At 42.4% G+C, this 25,930-nt stretch overlaps 1 protein-coding gene across 3 annotated transcripts in view; it reads right to left on the bottom strand.

Moving 5' to 3' along the window:
• gas7b (growth arrest-specific 7b) overlaps positions 1 to 25,930 on the bottom strand; it is a 64,324-nt gene that overhangs the window by 20,332 nt on the left and 18,062 nt on the right. The window contains exons 2-7 of one of the 3 annotated variants that reach the window (XM_010731508.3): positions 20,552 to 20,669; positions 11,430 to 11,507; positions 7,507 to 7,595; positions 7,165 to 7,206; positions 5,197 to 5,250; positions 1,921 to 2,010 (exon numbers count right to left, since the gene is read on the bottom strand). In XM_010731508.3, the coding sequence (XP_010729810.1) occupies positions 1,921 to 2,010; positions 5,197 to 5,250; positions 7,165 to 7,206; positions 7,507 to 7,595; positions 11,430 to 11,507; positions 20,552 to 20,669 (471 nt within the window). Of the gene's footprint in view, positions 1 to 1,920; positions 2,011 to 5,196; positions 5,251 to 5,359; positions 5,713 to 7,164; positions 7,207 to 7,506; positions 7,596 to 11,429; positions 11,508 to 20,551; positions 20,670 to 25,930 lie in introns of those variants that run through there. The other 2 variants (XM_010731509.3, XM_019271410.2) reach the window with 2 other exon arrangements.

Genomic DNA, 25,930 nt, shown 5'->3' with positions numbered 1-25,930 from the left:
AGCGCAGAATTTAACTCAAGTTAAAGATACTTCTATCAGGAGTTGAAGACAAGAACTGAGCTCAAAACAGAGAGTATTGGACTACATTTGTCATGTGAACATAAATGCAGCACAAAATGAATGCTAGTGCTCAGTGAAATTCTTGTTGTCATGTTCTAACTAATCTGAGCAAAGACTCATGTAGAACCCTGCAAACAACTTTGTTTCAGAATCCCGTCTAGTTTTTCCTGATTTTAAATCTCGGAATAAAAGCTAAGCCAATCAAATTTCTCTAATCCTTATTATGGGGTTCCTGTTGACATTATTCTGAAAAAAGTTGAATGCCTAAATGTCAAAGTTATAGTCAAAGTCCTGAGAACAGAGGCCAGAACCACGAGGCCTGAGAGTCCCATGGTTAATCGAAATGGACTTGTTTTACCAAAAGCTGCCATTACCGGGCTCTGGTGTCCCACCCACCCTTTCTTTCCACCGTGTTGTCACCTTTCTCTGTTTATGACTACAAGTGTGTTAGCCCACACACCACACCTGGTACAGATTACACTGCAGGGGTGGAAGATGTCTGAACAAAGCAGCAGAGGCTCACAGTGGTTCACTGCACTCCAGCTAGTTACATGTAATGTATTATCCTACCACACTGTCTGGTGGATTTTATTAAAGCCGGTGCTGATTCTCAGCGTGCAGCAGCACAGCCAGTGTGAGATAAATATGGAGTCATGTTGAAAGATGAAAAGGATTCGGTGTTGTGTTTGTTCTCATCAACTCCTGAGGATGTTCATTTAGTGATATACTGGGGTGAGCAGTGATGTCAACAGAAGTACAATCACTTTTTGAAAGGAGTGTTTCTTTCTTTGGTTGTTAGTTGTTCATATTGAAGAGTTTCCTCATGAAGTGTCCTCATTACATCTTTTCCTTCTTCTATTTCTGTTAACAAAGAAGATCTTAGCACCTGAAGTACAGCCTGTAAGGACAAACCAGACCGCAGTATACATGCCCCGGACATTACTTTTTTGGCCTAATTATAAGAATTTTGAAGGCACATGTAGTGCAGTAGTTGGGGTATGGTTCCATGATATGACAATGTATACTGTCTAATGTTATTATTCATGACAACTGTACTGAGAATGAATTTTTATAGAACTCACCTGTTCAAATTGTATTAAAGCTTAAAGTTATGCAGAATTAACTCATGGCTGATTTGATTGACAGGTGTTAGCTGTTACAGATGGCTTCTTTGAGCACCCAGGTTTCATTCGGCCCGTCTCAGGTCCGCCGATGAACCACGTCATTACCAATATTTAAATTAGCGAGGAGGTGAAAGAAGCAGGACTACAAACATGGCGATGGCCAGAGCTACATATTTTGAGCTTCAAAACGGCTCTTCATAAACCTCGATTTTATTTATTTATTTTTTTTCGTTTTGAGTCTTTTTTTGGACTCTAAAACCTAAACTCAAGTGTGATATTATGATTATTTAAATAATTTCTTAATTGAATTTACACATCAATTACTGCACCATACTAGAACCGTATTGTAATAAACTGTTAAAATTACTATGATAGAAGATTATGGCCATATCGCCCAACCCTACTGGGGAGTATCTGAAACCAAGACATGCTACAATAGCTACTAGCAGTTCCTGTTTGCAGTGTAACAATGAATGTACACACAAAAATCACATAAAAAGACTGTGATCTTTTTATGTGATGTTATACATAATGTCTTTTAGATGATTTATAAAATTTTATCATCAGAGAAACTAACGGAACTGGAAAGTTGTGCTGATTCTAGCAGCATGTGTGACGATGAGCTGCCTGAGAGGAAGAGCTGCAGTTTATTTACTGTTACGGTGCCGGTCTTGCATCCAGGTTGTGCTATGGGGCATCCCAGTTTACAGCCTCTTAAATGTTGAGGTGAATTTACCCAGAAGTAGTCACAGTAGCTCCATTCGTCCGGTTTCAGCAGCTGCTGCTCCGGCAAGCACGCGAAAGACGGGAACGTCACACAGTTCAGCTGTGAGAGAGAGAGAGAGAGAGAGAGAGAACCACAGGGGGGCAGTTTAATGGGGCAGTTTATGGTATCATGACAGACAACATTGCTTTGATGCCACTATATTGGACAGTAGAACTATTAGTGCTGTGTGTCTTTATAGAAGCACACACACATACACACACCACAGACTTCTGCTCTGGTATTCAAGGTAGTCTGCACTCCGTTGCTTTGGCAACGCTCTCATCTCAGCTGCTCTGAGAACACACCAAAGTAAAGAAGACATTTTCAATTGACCCGGCATTGTTCATTCACTTTTCTGTGTTCGCCCCGTCCTCTGGGACGCTGTTGTCAATACAGAGCCTTAATGGTTTTCAGCCATTTCAGGATTCATCATTCAGCTCTCAACCACAACACTCTAAACTTGTACTTTGGCCCAGAGCAATCAGTGAGATGGATTCCCAAAGATTGCCTTTAATTATCTCAGTGCAGTTAATTGTTTGCTGGTCGCTCTCCCAGCAGTGCTGGTGTTAAGTCTGCTGGCTGTGAGCTGCTGTGTTCTGCTCCGCGGTTACGCTCAATGGGACAGTACGCAATGCTTGTCACTCTAATACTTTCTGTGCTCAGCGGCTCGGAGCAGTACTTTTATATTCTAACTTTAAACCTCTGCGGTGGTGGTGGAAGACAGTCACCTCTAACCTCTCCACTTCATGAAGCAGTCACACGGGAATAATAAAATTCTCTGACATCACGGCTGCTTTGGATAAAACTGTCAGGATGTGACAAGACATCGCTTCCAGGTTGAGCGGAACAAAAACTTCTGGTTTGCTGTGAAAATCCAAAAGTTGCTCCGCAGACTCTTCGGCTGCCAATTCAAAGGAAGAGAAGAGAAGAAACAAAAGGCAAAGAAAGGAAGCACACATCTGAAAAAGAAACTTAATCAAAAGCCATGTCTTCGCAATAAAGAGCCTAGGTTTAGCAAAGACTGCAGGGCATACAAAAGGAGCTTTATCTTCTCTCACATTCGTTCCAATTAACCTCAGGAGGTAAACAGCCTGCAGTGAGGATGCACTGTTTCTATTTTAAAAACTTCTGTGGCACCGGAGAGCAGCTCTAATGCCAAAGCCTCGCCTTCCGGAGCAAATCAACAAATACAGTTCTGCTGATGACTTTTCCAGAGCCAATATTTAGATTGAAACGCAAGAAGAAGAAGAAGAGAAAACGAGCCTCTAATTCAACCTTATCTTGGCTTATGAAGCTTATAATTTGTTTGAGGGACTGACTGACATTTAATCACTGCTGAGGTCCAGAGGTTGACAGCTAACAGGGTTTTAAACTGACCCCCGCTTCCTTTGGTGAAGATGAGGGCAAAGCTACATCCAACAGTCTCCAGTGAACGGCTTAGTTTGTTTGCACTCACACCAGCTCACTGTTTCCAGCACCCTCTTCCCTGACCTTTGGTCACCTCGGTCAATTGACATCCACTAAACCCCCGCTCCAAACAGTGAATGTCCAATATTAGCTTAGCTCCGGTAACTAGGCACGGCAGGCCTGCCAAACTTCCCCCACATATTGATGGAGTGTGCATAATAACAGACATTCAGTTTGGAGGGTGGTGTCTGCCTCTGTTTGCCTTTCAAAAATCAAAAACAAAGAGTGAACTTTTGTGGGATGAGTCACAGCAGTATGTTTATCTGCTCTAAAATTATCAGCAAACGTTAGCATGTACAGGCTAGTTACTCACAATAATAGGAGTTAGCATGTTATTAGCTAACTTCATTACTTTGTTGTTATAAATTATTTCAGAAAAGGCTTGTCAGGACAGGAACATCCACTTCTGGATGGTAATGTAGGATGACGTTAGCAGCTTGTTAGCAGCTCTGTTCTTTATTAGATTTAGGGAAGTTTACACTCCGGCAAGCTCAGCCAAACCTGTTATCTCATCTTGGGTTACGTTAGCATAACTCATAAATTAGTCCTCACACTTAGAGCCTTTTATTGCCAAAAATTAAACATAGTATTTGAAATTATGAACAATAAAGCATAAATCTAGCCTTTGTGTTGTTTGCCCAAGTACATTTTGCTATAGTAACCTTTAATTCCAAATAATATTGGGCTATTACGGCTAACTAGCTTACCTGCGTTACATAACTTTAACCTCATTTACTTTTAGCATTATAACTATAATGCATGTAGCCACAAAGCTTACTTTAGGACCCCTTTACAGGGTTCTGGTTTTAGTCAGCTGGAGACACAGTTTCAAACAAACCCCTAATGTTTGCTAGCTAAAGTCTGCTTAGTGACTGCTAATGTTATTAATGCTAGGCGTAGGCAAGTAGTATCAGTCGCAAGTGGATTGGATGCGCGGCAGAGACATGTCAAAGCTGGAAAAACACAGGTGGACTTAATGGCAGTACAGATGGCTCAGTTCCATTAAGTGCCCCGGTGACAATGACAGTGAACCAGCACTAGCAGGACCTCCACTAATTGGAACACAGCTGTCATTAATACACCTGCAAGTTTCCTGAGATGACATGTCAGAATGTCTGCTGTGCAACCAGTCCCAGTGTAGCTCTCCTCACCTCTCTCTCTGTTTCCTGTTATAACCATCTGCTTATCAACAGCATCACTCTGGTTGCTATGGAAGCCGAACCCCCCCCCCTTTTTCTCCATCTTGAGCTTGTGGTTTTAAATAAAAGAAAAATAAAAGTCAGAGAGGAATCCATAACATCAGAGCAGCAGCACCTCTGTTATTTACAGAGCAAGAGGCCCGACAGGATGCGACGACCTGACAACAGAGGAGAAATCATCTGGAGGATCGGATAGGACGGGATGATGTCACTGTGTGTGTCTGTATACTAGCAACTGAAAACAAGCAGCCAACACTTCACACAGCAGGGAATGGATAGGAGAGCAGCACTGAGGAGGAAGTTAAACAGATTCACAGCTCTCATAGAGTCAAGATTGAGTTTGTATATTATCCCTGTGTATTAAATATATGCATCTATGCATTTTATGTCCACAACTCGTGCAGCAAACATGCATTCTGAGGTCACCTGCTCCTGCAAATTGCATTTTCTTCTCCCCTTCTTTCCAAACTTGATCAAACAAATGACTTAAGTTCTCCTCTGCTCACGTCAAATCTGCTCCTTCAGGGGCTCCTGCAGAGTTCATGGTTAGTTAAGAGTTCCCGTTAGTTGCCCCACTCACCGTGATTGTGGTCTCCTTGTTCTGTTTCCTGGTGGGCGACGTTGATCCCGGGCTCTGAGGAGAGAAGAAGGACGCTCCGTCAAAACCTCCATCCTCCGTGTCAGACATGACTGCTCAACACTCTCACACTCACACACACACACACGCTGGCACTTGCACGCACACAAACACAGTTGTTTTCCTGGCGAGCGCTGTTATAGCGTCTGTCTGGTGCTCTCTCTGCTTCTGCTGCTGCTGCTGCTGGTGTGTATGTGTGTGTGTGTGTGTGTGTGTGTGTGTTGCTGTGCAGAGTAGGGAGGATAGTTCTGCAGAGCAAAGCAAAGCATGGTTGGCGTTCTCTCTCTCTTTTGTGTGTGTGTGTGTGGATGTGCATGTGTGTGATTTCTAACACTTAAAATAGAGAAATTTTCAGTGTCCTGAGATAAACCCACAGTGCCTCAGTACATGGAGGAGACAGAAATAAGTAAAATGAAAAGTATAGGGAGTTCCACACTCGCTCTCCTGCAAATATACATTGAAATATCAAAGAGATCGGGACCTTGAATCCCCAGTAACAAAAGTGTATTCATATTTTTAAAGAATGGGCGTGTGATGCAGAAAAGGAGAGAAATGAGGAGACGGAGTGAATAAGTGGTGGGTGGATCCTGTGTAAACTGCACCCTGACTGCCTGGCTAATTATGATCAAGGGAGCAGATACTGTAGGAGGGATTAATCTGCTCTAACTGCCATCAGCCTGTCCATTAATAACGAGAGGCCAAAGAAGGAGGAAAGAGAGAGTTTGTGGAAAGACTACATCATGCATCATCATTATTATTATCAAACACCAGCTGTGTTTTAGCTGTGATTTTTTTATGACTGATAAAGATGCTCAAAGATATCAGGCTGGGCACTGAGCCTTAAAGCTGCACTGATGTATATTTTTAAAATTACACGTCCACATATATTATAAAAGGGGAGACGTAGTGTAAAAAAAACACAGAGAATAATCACCTAAAACGGTGGTCCTCCTCAACTCTATGGAGCGTTTTATCGACTTTTAGCCTGTTGTTTTGGTTTTATATCCCACTGTTAAAACTTGGTTCTCATTAACTTTGATTCCAGCACAAGCAGGCAGCTGTGTTTAGTGAGAAAGCTTCAATAAATAGACTGTGCGCTACCCTCCCAGCACCAAACAGCAGACAGAGTAAGCTTGTGAACAACATGGAGCATTTAGCAGCTAAAGAGGAGTTCTCAGGAGCTGGTGGGGACCAAAACAGAGTTAAAAGAGACAATATTGGACCTAAATAGGTCAAGTTTTGAGAAATACAACTTTAATTGAGTGCTAATATTGCTTTTTCTCTGTTGTGTATGTTTGTTAACATAGCTGTATTGGCTTTAGAGTGTCAGCATTTTCAGCTTGCTGATCAAAACCACCGCAACCCAAAAACCCAAACCAACTTTTAAACTTCAAACTTTTTGCTACAGACCAAATTGTGTTGAGTTTTGAAACATGTGGAGTACCAGTGCTAGTTAAAAGAAACTCTGCAGCTCATTAGAACCTCTAAATGCAAAACAAGGTTGACCTTGAAAAGTTTCACCTGGCACAACCCTTTTATTCATTCTGATCGAAAGATGTAAAAATGACACTGTGCTAACTGCCATTACACAGCAGGTTGAACAACGTACTAAATAAAAAGAGGGACCTTGAAATTCTGACGAACTGGTTCTTATTTTTGATCAGATCAGCGACAAAGGCAAAGGCTTGCAACAAAGAAAAGCAGAGTAATCTTGTTTTAGTTATATTTTAATAATGTTTTATATAAATAACTTATAATGTATTATCTGTTGTTCAACAATTGACAAAAGATTCAGGAGCTCATTAAAGCTCCTAAACAGCACACCCTGGTAGCATAATGGTTAAGGTGAATACCACACAACCACAGTATTGGTTTGATTCCTGGCACGGGATCTTTGTTTTCATATCATACCTCTCTTTCTCTCCCCTGTTTCCTGTTTCCTGTTTCTCCACGCTGTCAAATAAAGGCAAAAACATCACGGTCCACCCTCACAGGTGTTTTCACTTCATATGTGTGATTAGAATTCTGTCTTGGATTCTTCTGTGTCATCAGTTATCGGTTATCAGAATGCAAATAACGTGTCCTGTGCACGAGACGTGATTTTGATGTAAAAAAGGTATTATGATGTTTACATGACTCAATGGAAACTTTACAGTCTCTCAGCTGTGAGTTTCTACTCACACATTTTATAAATGTTGCGGTCGGTGTGTATCGTGTAGTCAAGGAATAAGAACAACAGTCAGACAGCTTTACCTGTGGCTCTGTACTGCTCTTCCTAACCAGACTGTTGTGTGAATGCTCCACATGATGCAAGGGACTACCACCCGAGTGAAATCCATTCACTGGAGAGAAATGAGAGAGAGAGAGAGAGAGCGAGAGAGAGATCATTAGTTATTTGGTGTCTGCAGATGAGTTGTACATTAAGTCAAGACAATCCTGTGGCAAACTGTTCAATCGAGCACATATAGTCATGAACACAAGTCATTCCTAAAGTCTTAGTAAGTGCCAGCTAGCTTCAAACTAGTGACTTAGAAATTGGGTTGCACCATTAAAACTTAATGAATGTCTTTGCTAGACATCAAAAGAAGAGTTGAATGATTAAAGCTCTCATTTAGTCGACGTCACCACAATGTTGAATGAAGGGAGAGAATACTGTTGTAACCACCGCCACATACCCTCTGATTCTGATTCTGTTTTCCACTCCAGGAAAGCGTAACTGACCCAGGATCATTACTGAACCACTACAGTGCAGTTGGGCTCTTTTTTTTTTGGGAGCCCGTTTCTCTCTGGCTCCTGTGCAGTCTACTCTGTGGTTACATTGAATAGGTTTAAACTGTGATTTGTCAGATCCAATTCCAATCACGCTAACCCTGCACCGAGCTTCTGTTTCTATTCTGAAGTTTTAAGAATAGCTTTTGCTAAAGCGACACATCTGCTAATTTCAGCTTGTTAGAGTCATTATTATGCACTTGACACTGAAACAGGAACCTGTTTCTATTTAAATCTGCACAGGTTTGGATCCTAAGCTTCCACTTTCTTTCACCGATTACTAGAGACTTCCTATGTTCTCATTTCACTGTTGTTCAAAGATATCTTTGTCTCTTTCTTCAGTCTGGTTGAAGTGTTTTGTTCTCTAAAGTACAAACATTACTTTTTTCCAAACCCTTCATACAAAATAACATCTATTTGTAAAGAGGACTGTCAACAATGTAAAAGCATGAAGGACTGTGCCAAAATAAGGAGTAGTCCTCTCAGCCATCTGACTGTACCGAATCCAGCCTTTCTGGCAGGTGAGTCCAAACTGCTGAGCGGTCATGTTAGTATGACTTTGTTTTCTGCATATATTGAGACACACTGGGGCGATTTGCAGCCAAGTGTGAAGTAAATGGGATGGTTCTCTGCCGGAAAACAGTGCAATGCTCCCGCTGAGTTGGGAGTAAGTTGCTTCCCCAAGCAACTCTTTAAGTTCAAGTATCTCGGGGTCTTGTTCACGAGTGATGGGAAAATGGAGCGTGAGATGGATTGGCGGGTTGGTCTGGCGTCTGCAGGTCTGCGGACACTGTACTGGACCAAATCGAGGCAAAGCTCTCAATTTTTCTGTCCATCTACACTGAACAAAAATATAAATGCAACACTTTTGTTTTTGCTCTCATTTTTCAAGAGATGAACTCAAAGATATAAAATATTTTCTATATACACAAAATAACCATTTTTCTCAAATATTGTTCACAAATCTGTGTAAATCTGTGATAGTGAGCATTTCTCTTTTGCTGAGATAATCCATCCCACCGGTGTGGCATATCAAGATGCTGATTAGACAGCATGATTATTGCACAGGTGTGCTTTAGGCTGGCCACAATAAAAGGCCACTATGAAATGTTCAGTTTCATCACACAGCACAATGCCACTGATGTCGCAAGTTTTGATGGAGCGTGCAATTGGCATGCTGACAGCAGGAATGTCCACCAGAGCTGTTGCCCGTGACTTAAATGTTCATTCCTCTACCATAAGCCGTCTACAAAGGCGTTTCAGAGAGTACATCAAACCGGCCTCACAACCACAGACCATGTGTAACCACAGCAGCCCAGGACCTCCACATCCAGCATGTTCACCTCCAAGATCGTCTGAGACCCGCCACTCGGACAGCTGCTGCAACAATCGGTTTGCATAACCAAAGAATTTCTGCACAAACTGTCAGAAACCGTCTCAGGGAAGCTCATCTGCATGCTCGTCGCCCTTATCGGGGTCTTGACCTGTAACGACTTCAACCTCTAAACGACTTGAGTGGGCAAATGCTCACATTCAATGGTGTCTGGCACGTTGGAGAGGTGTTCTCTTCACTGTTCAGGGCAGATGGCAGACAGCGTGTGAGGCATCGTGTGGGTTTGGTTTTCTGATGTCAATGTTGTGAATCGAGTGGCCCATGGTGGCGGTGGGGTTACAGTATGGGCAGGCGTATGTTACGGACGACGAATACAGGTGCATTTTAGTGATGGCGTTGTGAATGCACAGAGATACCGTGACGAGATCCTGAGGCCCATTGTTGTGCCATTCATCCACGACCATCACCTCATGTTGCAGCATGATAATGCACGGCCCCATGTTGCAAGGATCTGTGCACAATTCCTGGAAGCTGAAAACATCCCAGTTCTTGCATGGCCAGCATACTCACCGGACATGGATCGGTGTATACGACAGCGTGTTTCAGTTCCTGCCAGTATCCAGCAACTTTGCACAGCCATTGAAGAGGAGTGGACCAACGTTCCACAGGCCACAACCAACAACCTGATCTGAACCAGAACTCTATGCGAAGGAGATGTGTTGCACTGCGTGAGGCAAATGGTGATCACACCAGATACTGACTGGTTTTCTGACCGCCCCAATAAAACAAAACTGAACATTTTAGGGCGGCCTTTTATTGTGGCCAGCCTAAGGCACACCTGTGCAATATTCATGCTGTTTAATCAGCATCTTGATATGCCACACCTGTGAGGTGGGATGGATTATCTCGGCAAAGGAGAAGTATCACTATCACAGATTTACACAGATTTGTGAACAATATTTGAGAGAAATGGTTATTTTGTGTATACAGAAAATGTTTTAGGTCTTTGAGATCTTTCATCTCATGAAAAATGAGAGCAAAAACAAAAGTGTTGCATTTTCAGTGTACGTTACAAACCTCACCTATGGTCATGAGCTTTGGGTAATGACCAAAGGAATGAGATTGTGGCTGAAATGAGTTTCCCCTGTTGGGTGGCCGGGCTCAGCCTTAGATATATCGTAAGGAGCTCAGACATCAAGAGGGAACAGAAGTAGGACTGCTGCTCTTTTGTGTTGAAAGGAGCCAGTGAAGGTGGTTTGGGTATCTGATCACGATGCACCCTAGGCACCTCCCTTTGAAGGTGTTCTGGCCATGTACAACTGGGAGGAGACCCCGGGGCAGACCCAGAACCCGCTGGAGGGACTATATAGCCCATCTAGCCTGGGAACGCCTCGGGATCGCCCAGGAGGAGATGTAATGTGTTGCTGGATGGACGTAGGTTTTGTTTGTTGGTATAGTCAGGTACACATTAGTTACACTTCACTACACCTCAGCAGAAAGCCTAGGTCCAAACTAACCATGAAAGGTTTTTGTGGTCTCATCCAATTTAATCATTTCATTTAGTTAATCGTGTAAACAGCTGGTGGGACAAGCTCCTGAGCTTATAGAAATTTGTATAATATCATTCACGGAGCCAACATGAGCAAGCATCTTCCCGTTCTTTAACTCTAACGTTCCAATTAAAAGTATCCATGAGTGTGTGTGTGTGTTTTTGCTGATTATTTTGAGGAGAGACTAACTAGTTGTTTATGGTAGAAGTGATACAAATGCATGAGGGCAGCTCCCAACATGTGAGCACTTCTTGGAGTGGGAAACGTCTCAGAAACCTTACTGGCTCTCTCTGTTTATCTGCCTTTAGAGCAGAGCCAAGAGAAAGACAGAGGAGGCCTCAGTTCTGCTGTTGAGGCTGCAGATAAAATTAGTCACAGGAAGTGTCTGTATGTGTGTTTGGTGTGCATGAGCGGGTGCTTTGTGTCACTGTGGAATTTTAGGAGAATTCACAGCCCCAGACAACTCAAACTTTGAGCAAGTTGAAGTGATAGAGTTGAGATGGAGAGAGATAGATATGCGGTACCTGCTGGCAGGGAGTTCTTGTGTCGGTGGGACATCTTGGGAGTCCCAGGTGTGCTGGATGGTCTTTCCCATGTGGTCTCTGTAGGGGTGTTCAGAGGGAGAAGAGGAAGGAAAACAAACAGTGACATTAGGTAGCAGCTGCCATGTTCGTTTTTTTGTCATTTTGTTAACGGTGCTGGAACTATTTGTGGGCACCAATAAGAAGAAGTGATTCCATCCACGGGTGCAAATTTTGGCACACGTTGCAGTCAGCAGTTTAAACAAAAGAGGCAGAGCTCTGACGGTGTCTCACAGGACGGTCCTTATGATGACTGGCTTGACAATTAAACTAAAACACAGTGGGATGGTAGATTTTAAAGTCGTGTCAGTATCAGGATCAATAACATTTGTCATGACAGTCAGAGAAATATGTTGATTCAAGAGTTAACAACCAGCGAAGCTCGGTAAATCTCATCCACGTCTGTCACTATTTTTGTAGTCTCTATCTCCTAAGTACTGTGCCAGTGCTGGAGAGAGGTCTGGCTACATCCATTATATCATTCTGCTACAGAGGAAAAACACTCTGTGTATTTTTATTTCCAATCTTTATCATCTTAGCACATGATGCATTGAATGAGCTTTGGATTTAAAATGGCTACAGCAACTTGTGGTAACTAGGGTAACTTGTTTTTTATTTGCCATTTGGGTTGCTAGCTCAGAGGTCATTGTTGTTGTTGTTAGTGACGGGAATTTTGGAAACAGTACCATGCAGATAACGGAAGGAAAGAAGAATGGCGCCTTAGAGAAGAGCCCGATGACCATCCCGTGAGTCAGGCTGCCAACCTAGAGGCTATTTTCCCATGTATCTAGATAACTGGCTATCTTTCTTTGTAGGAAGATGATTCTTAATCCAGTTCTTTCTGTGCTCAAATAGCATTTAGTGAGCACAATACCAGAGCAATATGAATCAATTAACCATTCTGACACATGAGTGTCGATTCAGAGATCTGGCTATCAATCATAATTCAGTTCTTCTATAATTCTAGTGATGGGTGGAGCAGAAGCCTTGGTGGACAGAAAGAATGTCCTCAATGTTCACGTCAGTCAATTTAAGTGACTCTGGATGAAATCTGTAGTCAGCAGAGCCGCAACTAATGATTGTTTTCATGACTAAGATGAATCGATTGGTCTATAAAATCTCAGAAAATAGTGAATAATGTCCATCAGAGTTTCAAGGTAATATTGTTAAATGTCTTGTTTTGTCAGACAAACCCAACAATACTCAGTTTAATATGACAGAAAACAGAGAAACCTTCACAATGAAGAGGCCTTTTTTTGCCATTTTGCATGAAAAACTACTACTTTTAGTAGTAATGCAATTAATTGGTTGTCAGAACAATTTGATTGTTTTTCTTTCGATCAACAATTGGTCGACTAATCATAGCAGCTGTAGAAGTCAGTAACGCCAACTGAATACAACAGGTCCAAGCCTTTTAACCTTATTAAAGTTTCAGAAATATATTTTAATATGTTTAAAGGCCCAAGATTATTGGCAACCAAATGAATACTCTTCTACATCTCATCCTCTTCTTCCGAGCATGTGAGAAAAACTCACATAAAAACCAGGAGGCCATATCTAGATCAGTGTTTGGTTTGTCTGTTCCCCGCTACTGTAGAAATATGGCAGTTCAACATGGCGGACTCCATGAAAGAGAACCCGCTCACTGTAGATATAAAGGGCTCATTTTAAGACAACAAAAACACAATGATTCTTATTTTTAGATGAGTATACACTAATGGAAACATACTAATAAATTCCATTAATGCCAATAAATACTCCTACTAAATCTTACACAGTGGACCTTTAAGTTTAACTGAGCTCCAAAGAGGCTCTGATACTTTTCCGTCACCTGCGTCCATTTGACCTCTGCTGGTAAAGATGCTGTAGAGGATGGAAAAATCACGATTCTAACATCAAGTGTCTCTCTTTGAGTTTTGAGCATTGAGTTCAATTAGCTCCCACTGTCATCACAGACAGAAGAGGCGCAGACAAGTGCAGAGCTCTGATTTCATTTGGGTTTTTTTTCCTTCTGGCCGGCTCTGCTTCTGTTTGGCGCTGCTGAGCAGAGGAGACAACTGAGCCAAGCCCATCAGCTCAAATGACACGCATGGAGGGGATAACTGGCAGCGGGCTTATGGAGAGAGGCTGCGCCTTCGACATTTGATGTACAACACCGACGCGCAGCCTTTACTCCCCGGCCCTAAATGCTTCAATTTCCCTCCGTTAGGTTGTCATAAACAAATCGATACTGTGAGAAAAATAGGATATTAATGCAGGAAAAATATAACTTAATCTACTTAGCTCAGGGAAATTGCTTGTTATTGTGACTGTCTGCCTTTGCCAAAGAGAAGGCAGTCGAAACACAATTTAAAAAAGCATTTATATTACATTTAGCATGTGGATAATACCCAGTTTACCAGATTGAGAGCCAGGAAGCTCAACTGGAATGACAAATCGAGTTATTTTTATTATATTATTTTGAAATAAACATTCCCTTAAAGACATGTTCAGTGAAATGAAACAGCTTCTTTCTGTTTTCTTGAACAAGTGACTTTATGAGATGTGTAATCCAACATATTTACTACGATGTTTGACACCTGAGTGGAACAGGTTTAGTTTCTAGGCAACTGGCTCTTGAAAATGCAGATTGCTGATTATTTTCGTCAAACAGGTTTTTATGCAGGTGAGAGATCAGACCATCACCTGCCAGATTCATACCTCTGGATGCAGTGATACGTATGCAGCAGCAGCATTAAATCTCATCAGTGTCATTGTCACACACAAGATGAAGTCAAAAATTGCCTCCATACTCTTGATTGTGGAATATAAACCCAAGTCAGCTAATTTTCCCTCTTTAACATCTGTGGAGCGGTTCATCCGCCTCTTTCAAACCTACCATGGATCGTAATGATGCAAATTCATCGTATCAGTGATGGCAGCGTCTAATGATTCAGGCTGCACAAGGATATGGTCTTTTATGTGACATAAAAACATCAATTAATGCTCCTCTGAGTCATCAAATCAGAGTGCAGCAGATGTGTACGAGTGGATGTATGAATGAAAATATTCAATGGTCGGTTGAAAAAAAAAAAAACCCAGCTTGCTGCCCGCCAAATACGCCACGACTGAGGCACAAACATGACTGATTAAAGAAGGAGAAATGCCCCAGTTAGCTTTGACACTGCTATATTTTATTCATAAGCACATGACACTGGTCCGTGATGCATTAGCTCCCTCCTGTCTCCTGTTTTTTTTTTTTTTTCATCAATCAGCCCATAAACACACTGTATTATCCAAAGAGCAAACAATGTTGACCTGTAACTGGTCTCCTCTCATGGCAATAAAACAAACAGAAAAAGCAGAAGATGAACTGTAACTATTGTGGAAACAAAAGTTAACAGTTGCGTAAGACTACATCAAGCCTCTGAGTGAGCAGAGGCTTTTGATTGACATCTGAGTCAACAGTGGCATGGAGAGAAACAAACCTGTGGGGACACTGGCTGACAGTACAGACAGACAGCGTTTTGTTATCAGTGTTATTTGAGAATAGAGACCACCGCTCAGTATCTAAACTGAACAATGCTGACATTTGCTGCTGACAGCAAAGCACGAGGATGATGCAATAGAAATAAAGCTTTTGTGTGATACTGTTATTTATGTCACGTTTAGAAATGTTTACCAGGCGTGGCACACGGCTGCCCGCCATGAGCAAGTATTTCCTCACCACTGCCACCAAGTGCTTGCTCATGGTGGGAACTTTTGTGTCTCTGTTGGGTGGGGTTTTGGGGCTATGCAGGTACGATAGGTAAGAATTCGACAGCAGACATTACAGTTAAAACCTTTAGAGAGGACTTTAGAAGACGTTGTATACATACGGCAGGTAAACTGGAAATATGAATAAGCATAAATAAAAGCATAATAAGCATTTAGCTTGCAAACTAACAGTAGTGCTGTATTTTCCCACGGTGGATGTTTGCTTACACTTTGACTGTGGATAAAATGTTAGCTTAACTTCATTTCACTTTTGATGCCCATGTAATAAAAAAAGAACCACAGACTTTGACCTGCAATAAACCTACGTTAGCTAGAAGAAGCTAGTCTGTGGTGTTTTTGACAGGAAGGTGATGTAAATATCAGTTTCAAGGAAATTCAGTTTCCTCTATGTAAATAACACATCGAAGCAGAACATAGAAAACACAAATGTCTATATTTTAAATACAATGACAGGATATGTCATTTACACGGCCTGTACGCAGAAGCAGAAAAAAAACATCATGCTATTAAGTTTTAGATTTCATGTCGTGTTTTTTTAGTTAGTCATGACTCAGGCTTCATTCAAAAATACCCGGAAACTGTGGGGACTTTGTGTCTGTCTGTCTGTCTGTCTGCTGTAAATCTACGTTATGTGTGACGGGACTGTTGAGTGTTGGGTTTGCTGTGTTTAGAATGCAGCCCACTGGTCAGGCTGGGATGAGTGGAGAGTCTTAGGAGGAGACGGCTGGTACAAACCGCAGCAGCACCGCTGCACCCAGCAACACAGGAAGGAAAAAAAAAAAAAAAGCTTAGACACAAGGACATGCAGGCTCTCACCCACGCACACTGCTGCGTTACTATGGCGACGGCGAAACACAAACGTGTGCACACACATGGAACACATGTGCAGGACGGCGTCTAATCTGACTGAACTTTAGAGTGACAAAGGGGCGAAAAATAGCAGAGATGCTAAAAATACAAAATGTTTCAGGACAAAAACAACGTTATCAGATGGGTTTGTTTGGTAACAGAAGCTGCCGTGGCGTGTGTGTGTGTGTGTGTGTGTGTGTGTGTGTGTGTGTTAGGAGTGAGCGTCCTGTAGGCTTTCATTTAGTCATCATGCAGAGAAGACACAGAAAATAAGTCCTGGAGGGTTTTCTGAGCCCTCTGAGGACACTTTTACAGCGCCACGGCAACAATACTGCTTTATTTATGAGCCAGGATACAGATGTTTTTTCTATGTGCACAAAGTTATGAAAAATTTATGTTTTTCTCTGTCAGGAAATGTTGTGGAGCGACTGTCATTTCTGACTCTGTCCCTCTGGAATGAGATGGTTTTTTTGTTTTTTTTTCTTACTACTGAAGGAAAAAATCCTCCACACCCTGTCACACGAAGACAAAACAGATCTGCTGAATCCCCACAGGAGTAACACCATGACGAGGCCGTGGGGACGGAGAGTCAAAGGTTTCGAGGTTATCTTAACTGCCATCTAATCGGGACACATTCAAGACGGTCCAACATAGAGAAAGAGAGGAAAAGGAGGAGCGACCACACTGGTCCTGTGGCTGGGTGGAGCCCCCCACCCGCTCACCACTTTAACCACGATCAGAGACCTGATGGGACGTGTAAACAGCGCTGATGTGAAGCTGGTGACACTCCTAAGTGACTGCTAAACCACAGGGCACGTTATATGAAGGCCGCAGGTGAACAGAGTCGTCCACTGGCTCCAACAGATTTGTTCTTTAACGGCACATGTGAGGGATTTAAAGGTGTTTTGGTCTGGTTCATGTTCACGCCGAGTTATTACAAACAAACCACGAGCTGAACACCTGAAGTCCTAAAGACGGACAAGTGCGAGCTCACAGAGATGACTGATCACGAGCGGAGAGAGGCTTTGTTACGTAAGAGGAAACTTGTGAACTTGTGAAATGCTAAAATACACTCTTTATTTTAGATGTAGTTGGGAACATCCCCGCACTCGTGTTGTGAAACGCGTTGCCATGGTTACCACCAAACTATCTCTCATAAATATGACAATACATTTTAACCAAGCCACAATCAGCAGATGGATTAAACAGTAGTTCAGGCTAAACTCACATAAAGTCTGTGGCTGTTGGTCTGCTTTACTTTCACAACACACTTCAACTGGAAGTAAACTGAAACTCTCTTTATAGCACGGGCAGGAATCCACGGCATGCAGCCTAGCACCTACTTTCTGCTATCGAACCCACAACGCAACGTGCCTCATGTTATATATGCCACAAGCTTTTGGCGATGATGCAAAATTATGATTTATAAGTGTGTGAAATCTTAATTTACCAATCACTGAAGAGTGAATTACCAAGCGTCTATTACACTGGGAGTGGTGACTGTGTGAATGAGGCAGCAGGGAACGCAATGCAGGAAGCTGTTGGAGCTTATTAGCCGTGTGCATCCAGTTTTATTCAAACGTCCTCTGTCAGAGCACAAAGAAGGGAAATGCTTTCCAGACAGGAGACAAAGAGTTGATGATACTCAACCTGAGCTAATGGTGCTAATGGTCCACACCAAGGAGCAACCTCTGTGACTGCCAAATAAAGCAGCCGTGAATGGCCACTTGAGGCTGGCTGCAGTTTACACTGACTTTACTGAGGGTGAATTTTTATAGAACTCGCCTGTTCAAATGATATTAAGGCTTAAAGTTATGCAGAATTAACAGCGTGGACGCTTTGATTGACAGGTTACAGGCAGCCCCCGGTTTAATAAAACTAAATGCTGAGAGGCAGTAAAGAAAAAATAAAAAGAAGCTGGCTCTGACTACTGCTGGTGTGTCATGGTTGGCCATTAGCTCGCCATCTAGCCCTGCAAGAGGGTTTTATTATTATGAATCACACTGCATGTGAGGCAAGAGAACAAGACAACACCTGTGTAGCACTGAAGTGCATCTAATTGGCTGGTAGACTTCCTTGTTAAGGTTGGTTAAGGTTACGGTTAGGTTAGCCAATCAGGGGTTGTGGTTAAAAAGGGTTTGTAAAGCCACGCAGATGTATTTTGATGTGTCGTCTTTAATAAGAAAATATTCTCTATGTTCTCTATGATCAGTGTGTAACTCTAAGCACTGCACCTGCACCTTCACACCTTTATTACAACCTGAAGTCAGACAGGCACACGAGAGCTGCCAGGAACAGATATTAGTATCATCAGTCAGGTTTACAGTGAGGTCACCCAGGGATAGTAAAGATGGCCTGTGTTGCTATGTTTGCGGAACAGAGGAGGGCATTAAGCTGTCTCCATGCGTGTGTGTGTGTGTGTGTGTGTGTGTGTGTGTGTGTGTGTTCAGGGAGACACTGAGTGGTGATTGTGTTGACAGAAACAAGGCGCTATCAGCAGTATCAGTTCTTCTACGCCCTCTGTCTCTCACTGGTACCATCACTGCTGCACAGACGCCGTCGAGTGTGCGTTTTACCTCCATTACCGGCGGATGAAATCGCTCCGGGATCATTTTTATGAGAATTTCAAGCTCCTGGATGGAACATTTTTAATGAAAAATACGGTTCTTATTTTCAATCCAAAGTGTGGCAGGGGAGGCAGGGCGGGGAATCTTTTTTGTGCAAAGTGACAGATTAAAACTGGAAAATGGTTTGAGAACATCTTTCAGAGGGAAGTAGAATATATGAGGTGTCAAACGAGCCGCAGACACGTGAAAATATTCAATCTTTTGCATCTTGCACCTCGTTCATTCGATATAAAGAAGTCACGGAGCAGCAGCACCACATCTCTGTGCTCCCATTTGTAGCTAACAAGCACAAAAACACCTATTGACCACTAGAAACTGCACTGGGTAATGTGTGTGTTTGCAAAGACATGACCTATTTTACAGTGCTGCAGTAAAGAAGGTGCTGTGCCACCTGACTGAGACAATGTGGACTCATCCTGTTATACAATGAAATTCAGCTGTCAGGCTCCGCTCACAGCAGGTAAGAGCAACCTTAGAAAAAGTCAAGAGCAGCACGGGAGCTGTGCAGGATTTAAAGCAGCACTGGTGCTGAGCATTTTGTTCGATTTACCAAATATATATGAGGATATTTTATATTTATTAGCACTTTAGTTCAGTAGCTTGTGCCGTTCTATTATATAGTTATATAAAACATTCTATTTCAAGGAAAAACTGCTGGCTCTTTTACAACCTGTCTTACAACCTTGCGTGCTTTTTTAGTGGAAAGAAATCTACACCATGGCAATTCATTTGGCGAGAGCAGTGTTATTCTTACAGATGGGAGCGATAACTGGAATTATAAAAACAAAAGTCACATTGTAATAAAACCAAATGATCCTTAAAGCCATTTATGATATTGCCTTTTCTTTAAAAAAATAAAATAAAGGCAGGATAAACAAACACGGTTATTTCCTGTCACATCGTGCTAGATGAGAGATTTTTAAAACTGTGAGGCGCAGCTCCCCGAGGGAGGAAAGAGGGAGTTAAAAGGGAGGTTGTGCAGGGAGAGGCTTGAGACAAAGATACTGTGGGAGGTGAACAGGACAGACTGGGTCATGTTGGTGTCTTAGGAGCCTCTCTAACTGTCAATGTATGTGTCGATTGTGCATAATAGCTATAAATCTCATTAAAATCATAAAGAAAGATCACATTTTTACATTTTCTCCAGTATCACATAGCTAATTCGGCTAACAGAGGACACGGTGGGGGACGACAGTGTCAAAATGTTTTTAGCTGTATAGATCCAGGACATGTACTGTCTCTTGCATAACATACACTGCACATTTCATCCTGTTTATTAAAGGAGAAGTTAAACGGGAAACACAAACAGTGTGTTTCCGGTGATGTTAGTTGCCTCTTATTTGTTGAAACAGTGACTAACACATATCTTGTTTTGTTAACCCTTGCATATACCATATTTAAGTGAACAAAAGCAACCTACAATGGCTGAGAGTGTCTTCCTGCAGTCTCACCACAGTGAGGTTGTCATGTTTGGTACCATTGCATCCGTCTGGAGACCAGAACCAGAACCTATGATCAATGATCTGGCACCAGGTGGAAGAAGAAACTGCCGTCTGTCAAGAAATAATGTTAATCTAACCTGTGAATTCCTGAAATCGGCAGCTCTAGAGTTGTTGCTATGCATATGTATGTTTAAACTTTGGACAAGGTCACGGCAGAGGTTTTTCTGAATTTTTTGTCTTTATGCTAAGCTAAGGTAACCATAACCTGGCTCCAAGTCTGTACCCAATGACACTGAGAGTGATATCAATACTTATAGAAATAAAAAGTATAAAAACGTTCATTGTAACATGCCTGTTAGAAACAAAATGGGTCCTGTTCTTTGACTCTTACCGTTGTTGATGGTGTTGACGTAGTATCGCCGGCCTTGTGGAGACATGTAGCATTTCCACTGAGGAGGCAGGGGGTCTTTGAGGTCCTCAACAGGGAGCTGATTCAGAGACGATGTCCTCTGTCAAAACAGACAAAGCAATAATAACATCAGTAAGTGTCAATACCCATAAACGGGCTCACAGCACACTGGAGGTGAATTTAAACACTGTAAGATCAAAGACAAAAATGTATTTCTCAGGGGTCTGTCATGAGATAAACGGATAAAACTAAACCTGCTGGAGATGCAGTCACAATGTGCAGCTCTCAGCTCTCGGGTTCAATGAGGTTCTCATTTCCTGAAGTATTTCACAACCAGCAACCAATGACATCATAGCAGAGCAGGCTGAACTGCCGCCGCCGCTGCCACACAAAGAACAACAAACTGCCTCTGCAGTTGGACCGAGACCCCGAGCTCCAACATACAGCCGGAGAACACGAGAGAGAAAGAGCATGTAGGCAAACTGCACACATCTGCTACTGATTAGCAGGAAAACAACAGGCTGGGACCATTGTAACACATTGTGGAGATGCTGTTGGGATACTCCAGGGAGCCAGATGAAATTCCATATCAGCTACAGTTTGGTTATGGGAATATACGCCAAGTCATTCAAGCATCTAGAGGAGGTTAGTTTTAGTAAGTGCAAGGAAACTCAATCCAGTCTCTGCAGGCTAGATATGATTCAATAAAATACAGTAGGAGAAGGAAGGAGGAAGCTTTGCAGCAAATGTAGACATAAATGACCGTTCGCTAAACCTCATCTCTGAACAGCAATTGTCCAATCACTGCTTCACAATCATAACTGGGCATGGGAGGCCTGCCGAGGTTTGGATTTCTCCGCATGCTGAAGCGGTGTGCACGGCACTGGTCAGAGACATGCTCTGTATTTAAAGAGTTTGGAGGGTGGTGTCTTTTTTTAGCCTCTTCAAAACCAAAAATACAGGCAAACATGTCAGGAATGGATTAAAGTGCTCTAATGTTAGCAGCACGTTAGCATGTGTGGCTAACTAGTATATTACCTACAGTAATAAGAATGAACAGTTTGGTCTGACCTGACATTTTCCCTGGTTATTATTCCAAATACAGGGGCTGAGTAGCTCTACACTGGACAATGGACAATGCTTTCTTTATTTCCAGATCGTCAACTGGTGAGGATGCTGACTTTTTGCCTGGGACATGTAGCTTTAGGTTCCCTAATCTGGGCGAGGTCCTACAGATACAAGCGGCCTTAATTAGCTTCCTTCACCGGGTAGCCCGGCTCAGTCTTGGACGTCCAGAAGGAGCTCAGAGAAGAGCCGCTGCTCCTTCATGTCAAATGAACCGGCTGAGGTGGATCGGGCATCTGATTAGGATGTCTTTTTTTGGAGGTGTTCAAGACATGTACAACAGGGAGGACACCCCACGGCAGACCCAGAACCCACTGGGAACACCTCAGGATCATCTGGCACACCTTGCTAAACCTACTGTTGCTAAGACCTGATCCAAGAATAAGCAGAACATGGATGGATGGATGGATGGATGGATGTAACTTCAGCATGTTAAGAGAGCTGCCAACTTGTCTTGGTGATCATTCATGCAAGACTCTGTTGACAGGGCACTTCCAAGTGCAAACAGGGTCAATAGCACTATGAGTTATGGTTCATATTCCTTATGTAAAACTTTCCCAGAGCCTAAAAAGTGTTCTAAATGTGTGTTATGTGGTCCGATTGTAAAGTCTGTGGACCTCGTGGAAACCCTGTGTGGGTAAGGCCAGCAGGACAAACACACTGATGCACATGTGCATCATTTTAAAAAAAAATCAGATGGAAACATTCAAAAAGTCAGCTGGGGATGGTGTTTTCAGCCAACTCGCAAAGATAAATTTAGCTTGCTAGCCATTTCAGCCATAAAGTCACCAACTAGAAACGAGGAGCCCAATTTTTTTTTTTCTGACACAGTTTCAAAAGATGACGAGGAATTTCAGGTCAGTCTCCCCCCCCCGTGCTTTGAATGTGCCCTGAGGGAATGGAAAGCATGAGAGTGGCGTAGCAACACTAGCTCTAAGACTCGACAAACAGTCAACTTGTGGCGCATTTGTCCATCAGATAAAGGTACAATGCAGAGCGAGATATCTGATGCTTCTAAACTATTCAGTCGGTGAGTTCTTCTATTTGCGAGCTTGAGAAAGAGAACAGGAAATGGTCGCGATTGAGGAAACCAGTAATCAGTGAAAGTGACTGAATTCTCCTCTCTCGCTCTGAAAAGTATTGGGAGGCCGCTGTGAAGAGGCGTGTTTGGATTGGGTTGGGTGATGGGAAACAGGAATGCTATTCATTATCATAAGACACTGCCACACAGCAAGGGGGAGTACGGAGACTATCAGCTCTAAAACGTTTCTTCGTAGATATTTACTATCCCATCAGCACGTTCTTAGTGGTATTCAAGTAGCAGCAAGTATTGATTTAAGCATAAACTGTCCCTGGAGGTAGAAGCTGCACCACCTCAGAGGATGAAGTCATTCTCTCTGCCCTTTGCTGTTTGGAGGAAAAAAACCCAGAGCTCTCTGGCCCCACAAGACTGGAGAGTATGAATCCATGTCAACCCCGGGTGACTTATGGCTGCATGTAATTACACAGTCTCTGACAGCATTGCAGCCATGTTTTCTCTTTGATGGTCTCGGTGGTCACTGTTATATTCGTCCTTCGTGTGTCCTTTGAGAAACAGATCTGCTTAAACAGTCCAATAATTCCCTCCAGCAGTGAGAAGCAGTCATTGATGTAACAATGGATAAATACCAGCATGCCATTTAAAGAAATTCTGAGCTATTTCCTATCATGTCAGTGACACAGGATCACATGTTTGTGTACTGAAAAAAAGAAATGGAAGGAGAAAAAAAAAAAGTCAATATGAGTGCCAGACCACAGATACAGTTACAGTAGAGCTAAGTGCTACAGTCACATGAATGTGTGCAGAGGCAAGGCGCCCTTCGGTTGTCCCACACATGTTGCTCCTTAGTCCAAAAACATGCCTCACAATACATTTGTTTTCATTCTTCTAGCATTTAAGTGGGTGAAAACAGAACAGAGCAGGCAACGAGTGAAAGCAGAAGCAGATTGATCTGTTCGAGGGCCCCCAGGGCAAAAATAAGCCTGTATGTGTTGCACACTGTGTGTACTCAGTTGCATTTAACTGTCAATCTGGTCAGCCTAAATACTATATTACTACTACTGTTCATGGCTAATCTGGATTAATAATAGCTGGTAACCAGGGATGGGTAAAAAAATGAATATCATGGTCTAATTAATCACCATCAGTTCCCCTGTAGACTATAACCACAAATGACTATGCACTATAAAAACACATTGTATTAAAAGATACTACACAGGCTTTAAATTGTTGATTGAACCATGGGTTTAGTTTGAAGTTGTAAATAGAAGACAAAAGATAGCATCATGGTAAAATAACACCACGACAGCATCGTTTACAGTACATCAATCCAGTAAGCGCTACATGAAGTAATTTGTCCAATCGGCATAGCCACCGAGTTGACGACATCACTCTATTGGTTTGTTCTTGTAGCGCAGATCTGCTGGTCAGTGGGGTTATGTGAAGTTTGAAATAAAAAAAGATTAAATACCTCGATTTGTACCATTCGTGCGAAAAGTAGACTGTTGACGGCTGTGATCTCGATCTTAACAGAAAAATCCCTACTGGCATTAACCGCGTTTCCATATGACGGTATCGCAAATTTTTTTACCTATTTTCACGTTATCCGCAACAAAGAAAATTTGAATTTATGATCATTTTTGTTCACTATGTGAATATCCAGTCAGAAAAACCAGAAGAAAAGGGCGCAACAAGATGACGTAATCAAACCTCAAAAGGGGGAAAACAAAAAAGCAGAAAACTGGATGTAAACATTTATGAGTTAAAGGTTGTACATCAGAACTTATTTAGAAAAAGTGTTTCAGGCGCAAAAATGAACTCTTCTTTCAAAAATACTTGATTGTGCCGTTTCATCATCATTCTCTGATGCATTAGTTCAAAATACATTCATAGAAACAGCTACTGATGCAAGTAACATTTAAATCCATCGCTATTATACTGTCTAACCCTAAGTGAGTTTGTATTGTCAACATTCTCCCGTAACGACTGCCAAAATGTCTGCTTCTATCAGATTCAGATCTACAATCAGTGCAACCATGCGCCTGTAACAAAAGACACGTGGGGGTTTCTCTGCACATCCTGGCATCTTTCCTGCTGGCTTTCTCCAGACTCGCTGTTGTTCGGTCACATGTTCATTATCAGTAAAATGATACCACAGTATTGTTTTTCTCTGAGTTAGCAGAAATGGCTCTCAGATGCCGGCAAAGACAGATGGGAGTGGGCTGCTGGTAGTCAGAAGGACACGGATAATATGCAAAAATCTTGGACGTTTAGACGTTTTCGGCTGCTGACGTGGTTCTTTTTCAGTGCCTCTGAATCTCCTGTGTGAATTTCTGTCTCTTACAACATCCAAAGATCTCCAAAAACTCACAAAGCAGCTTCGACTGAACAATGTTTTGAACCACAAGCACTCAAGTCTCCTCTCAGATAGAAGCTTGTGACTGATCTGACAGACATGAGTGAGAGAATGGGAGCACCTTGGTGGTGGGATGTGTGACAAATCTCAGTGCCAGCTTGTCTCGGCATATGCAACATTAAATAATGCACCATTCCAGATGGTTAACCTTCTAAACCCCAGACTGTCTTCGGCTCCACATACGCAGCATGCCAGAAAAGCCCCTGGCAGAGAACACAAGGACTCATCCCAAGCTGTGCTGAGTGAAGAGCGACCACAACAATCACTGCTGCTGTCTGTGAGAACCACAGACGATCTCAACATGTCTGTGCTCCGGTTTGAAAGATTAACTTCTAATTCGACCTGCATTAGACATTACAGCAGTCACCTGAGAAACATGAAGATCAGATAACAGTCTAAGAGCAATATTGTTTTTACCGACAGATTGTGAGCTGTTGAAATGTGCCTTAATTAAAATGTCTCCATCAGATAATGAATATGACAAATACGAGAAGGATGTTTTTCTAATTATCTCCAATTTGACTACATGAATGATGTGTTGTAATTCCCCAAATCATTCCCAACAAGCTTTTCTAAAGTTGTTTTTGGCCTTTTAATCTGTAGTAAAGAAGAAGACAGACAAGAAGCATGCTGGGAAAGGAGGAGTGAAATTGAACAAAAGGCCAGACTGAAATCCAGCTGTGGTTGTGGTTCTGTTGGTCTTAAATCACTCCAGGGGACGCTGCAACAACTTTACATGACAGAACATAAATGTGTTGTTCTGAAACAACCTAACTGCACC

The sequence above is a fragment of the Larimichthys crocea genome, chromosome XVI (genome assembly GCF_000972845.2).
Source record: "Larimichthys crocea isolate SSNF chromosome XVI, L_crocea_2.0, whole genome shotgun sequence".
Lineage (NCBI taxonomy): Eukaryota > Metazoa > Chordata > Actinopteri > Sciaenidae > Larimichthys > Larimichthys crocea.
Note: the sequence above shows the minus strand (reverse complement) of the source record. Positions and strands in the feature narration are given on the sequence as shown.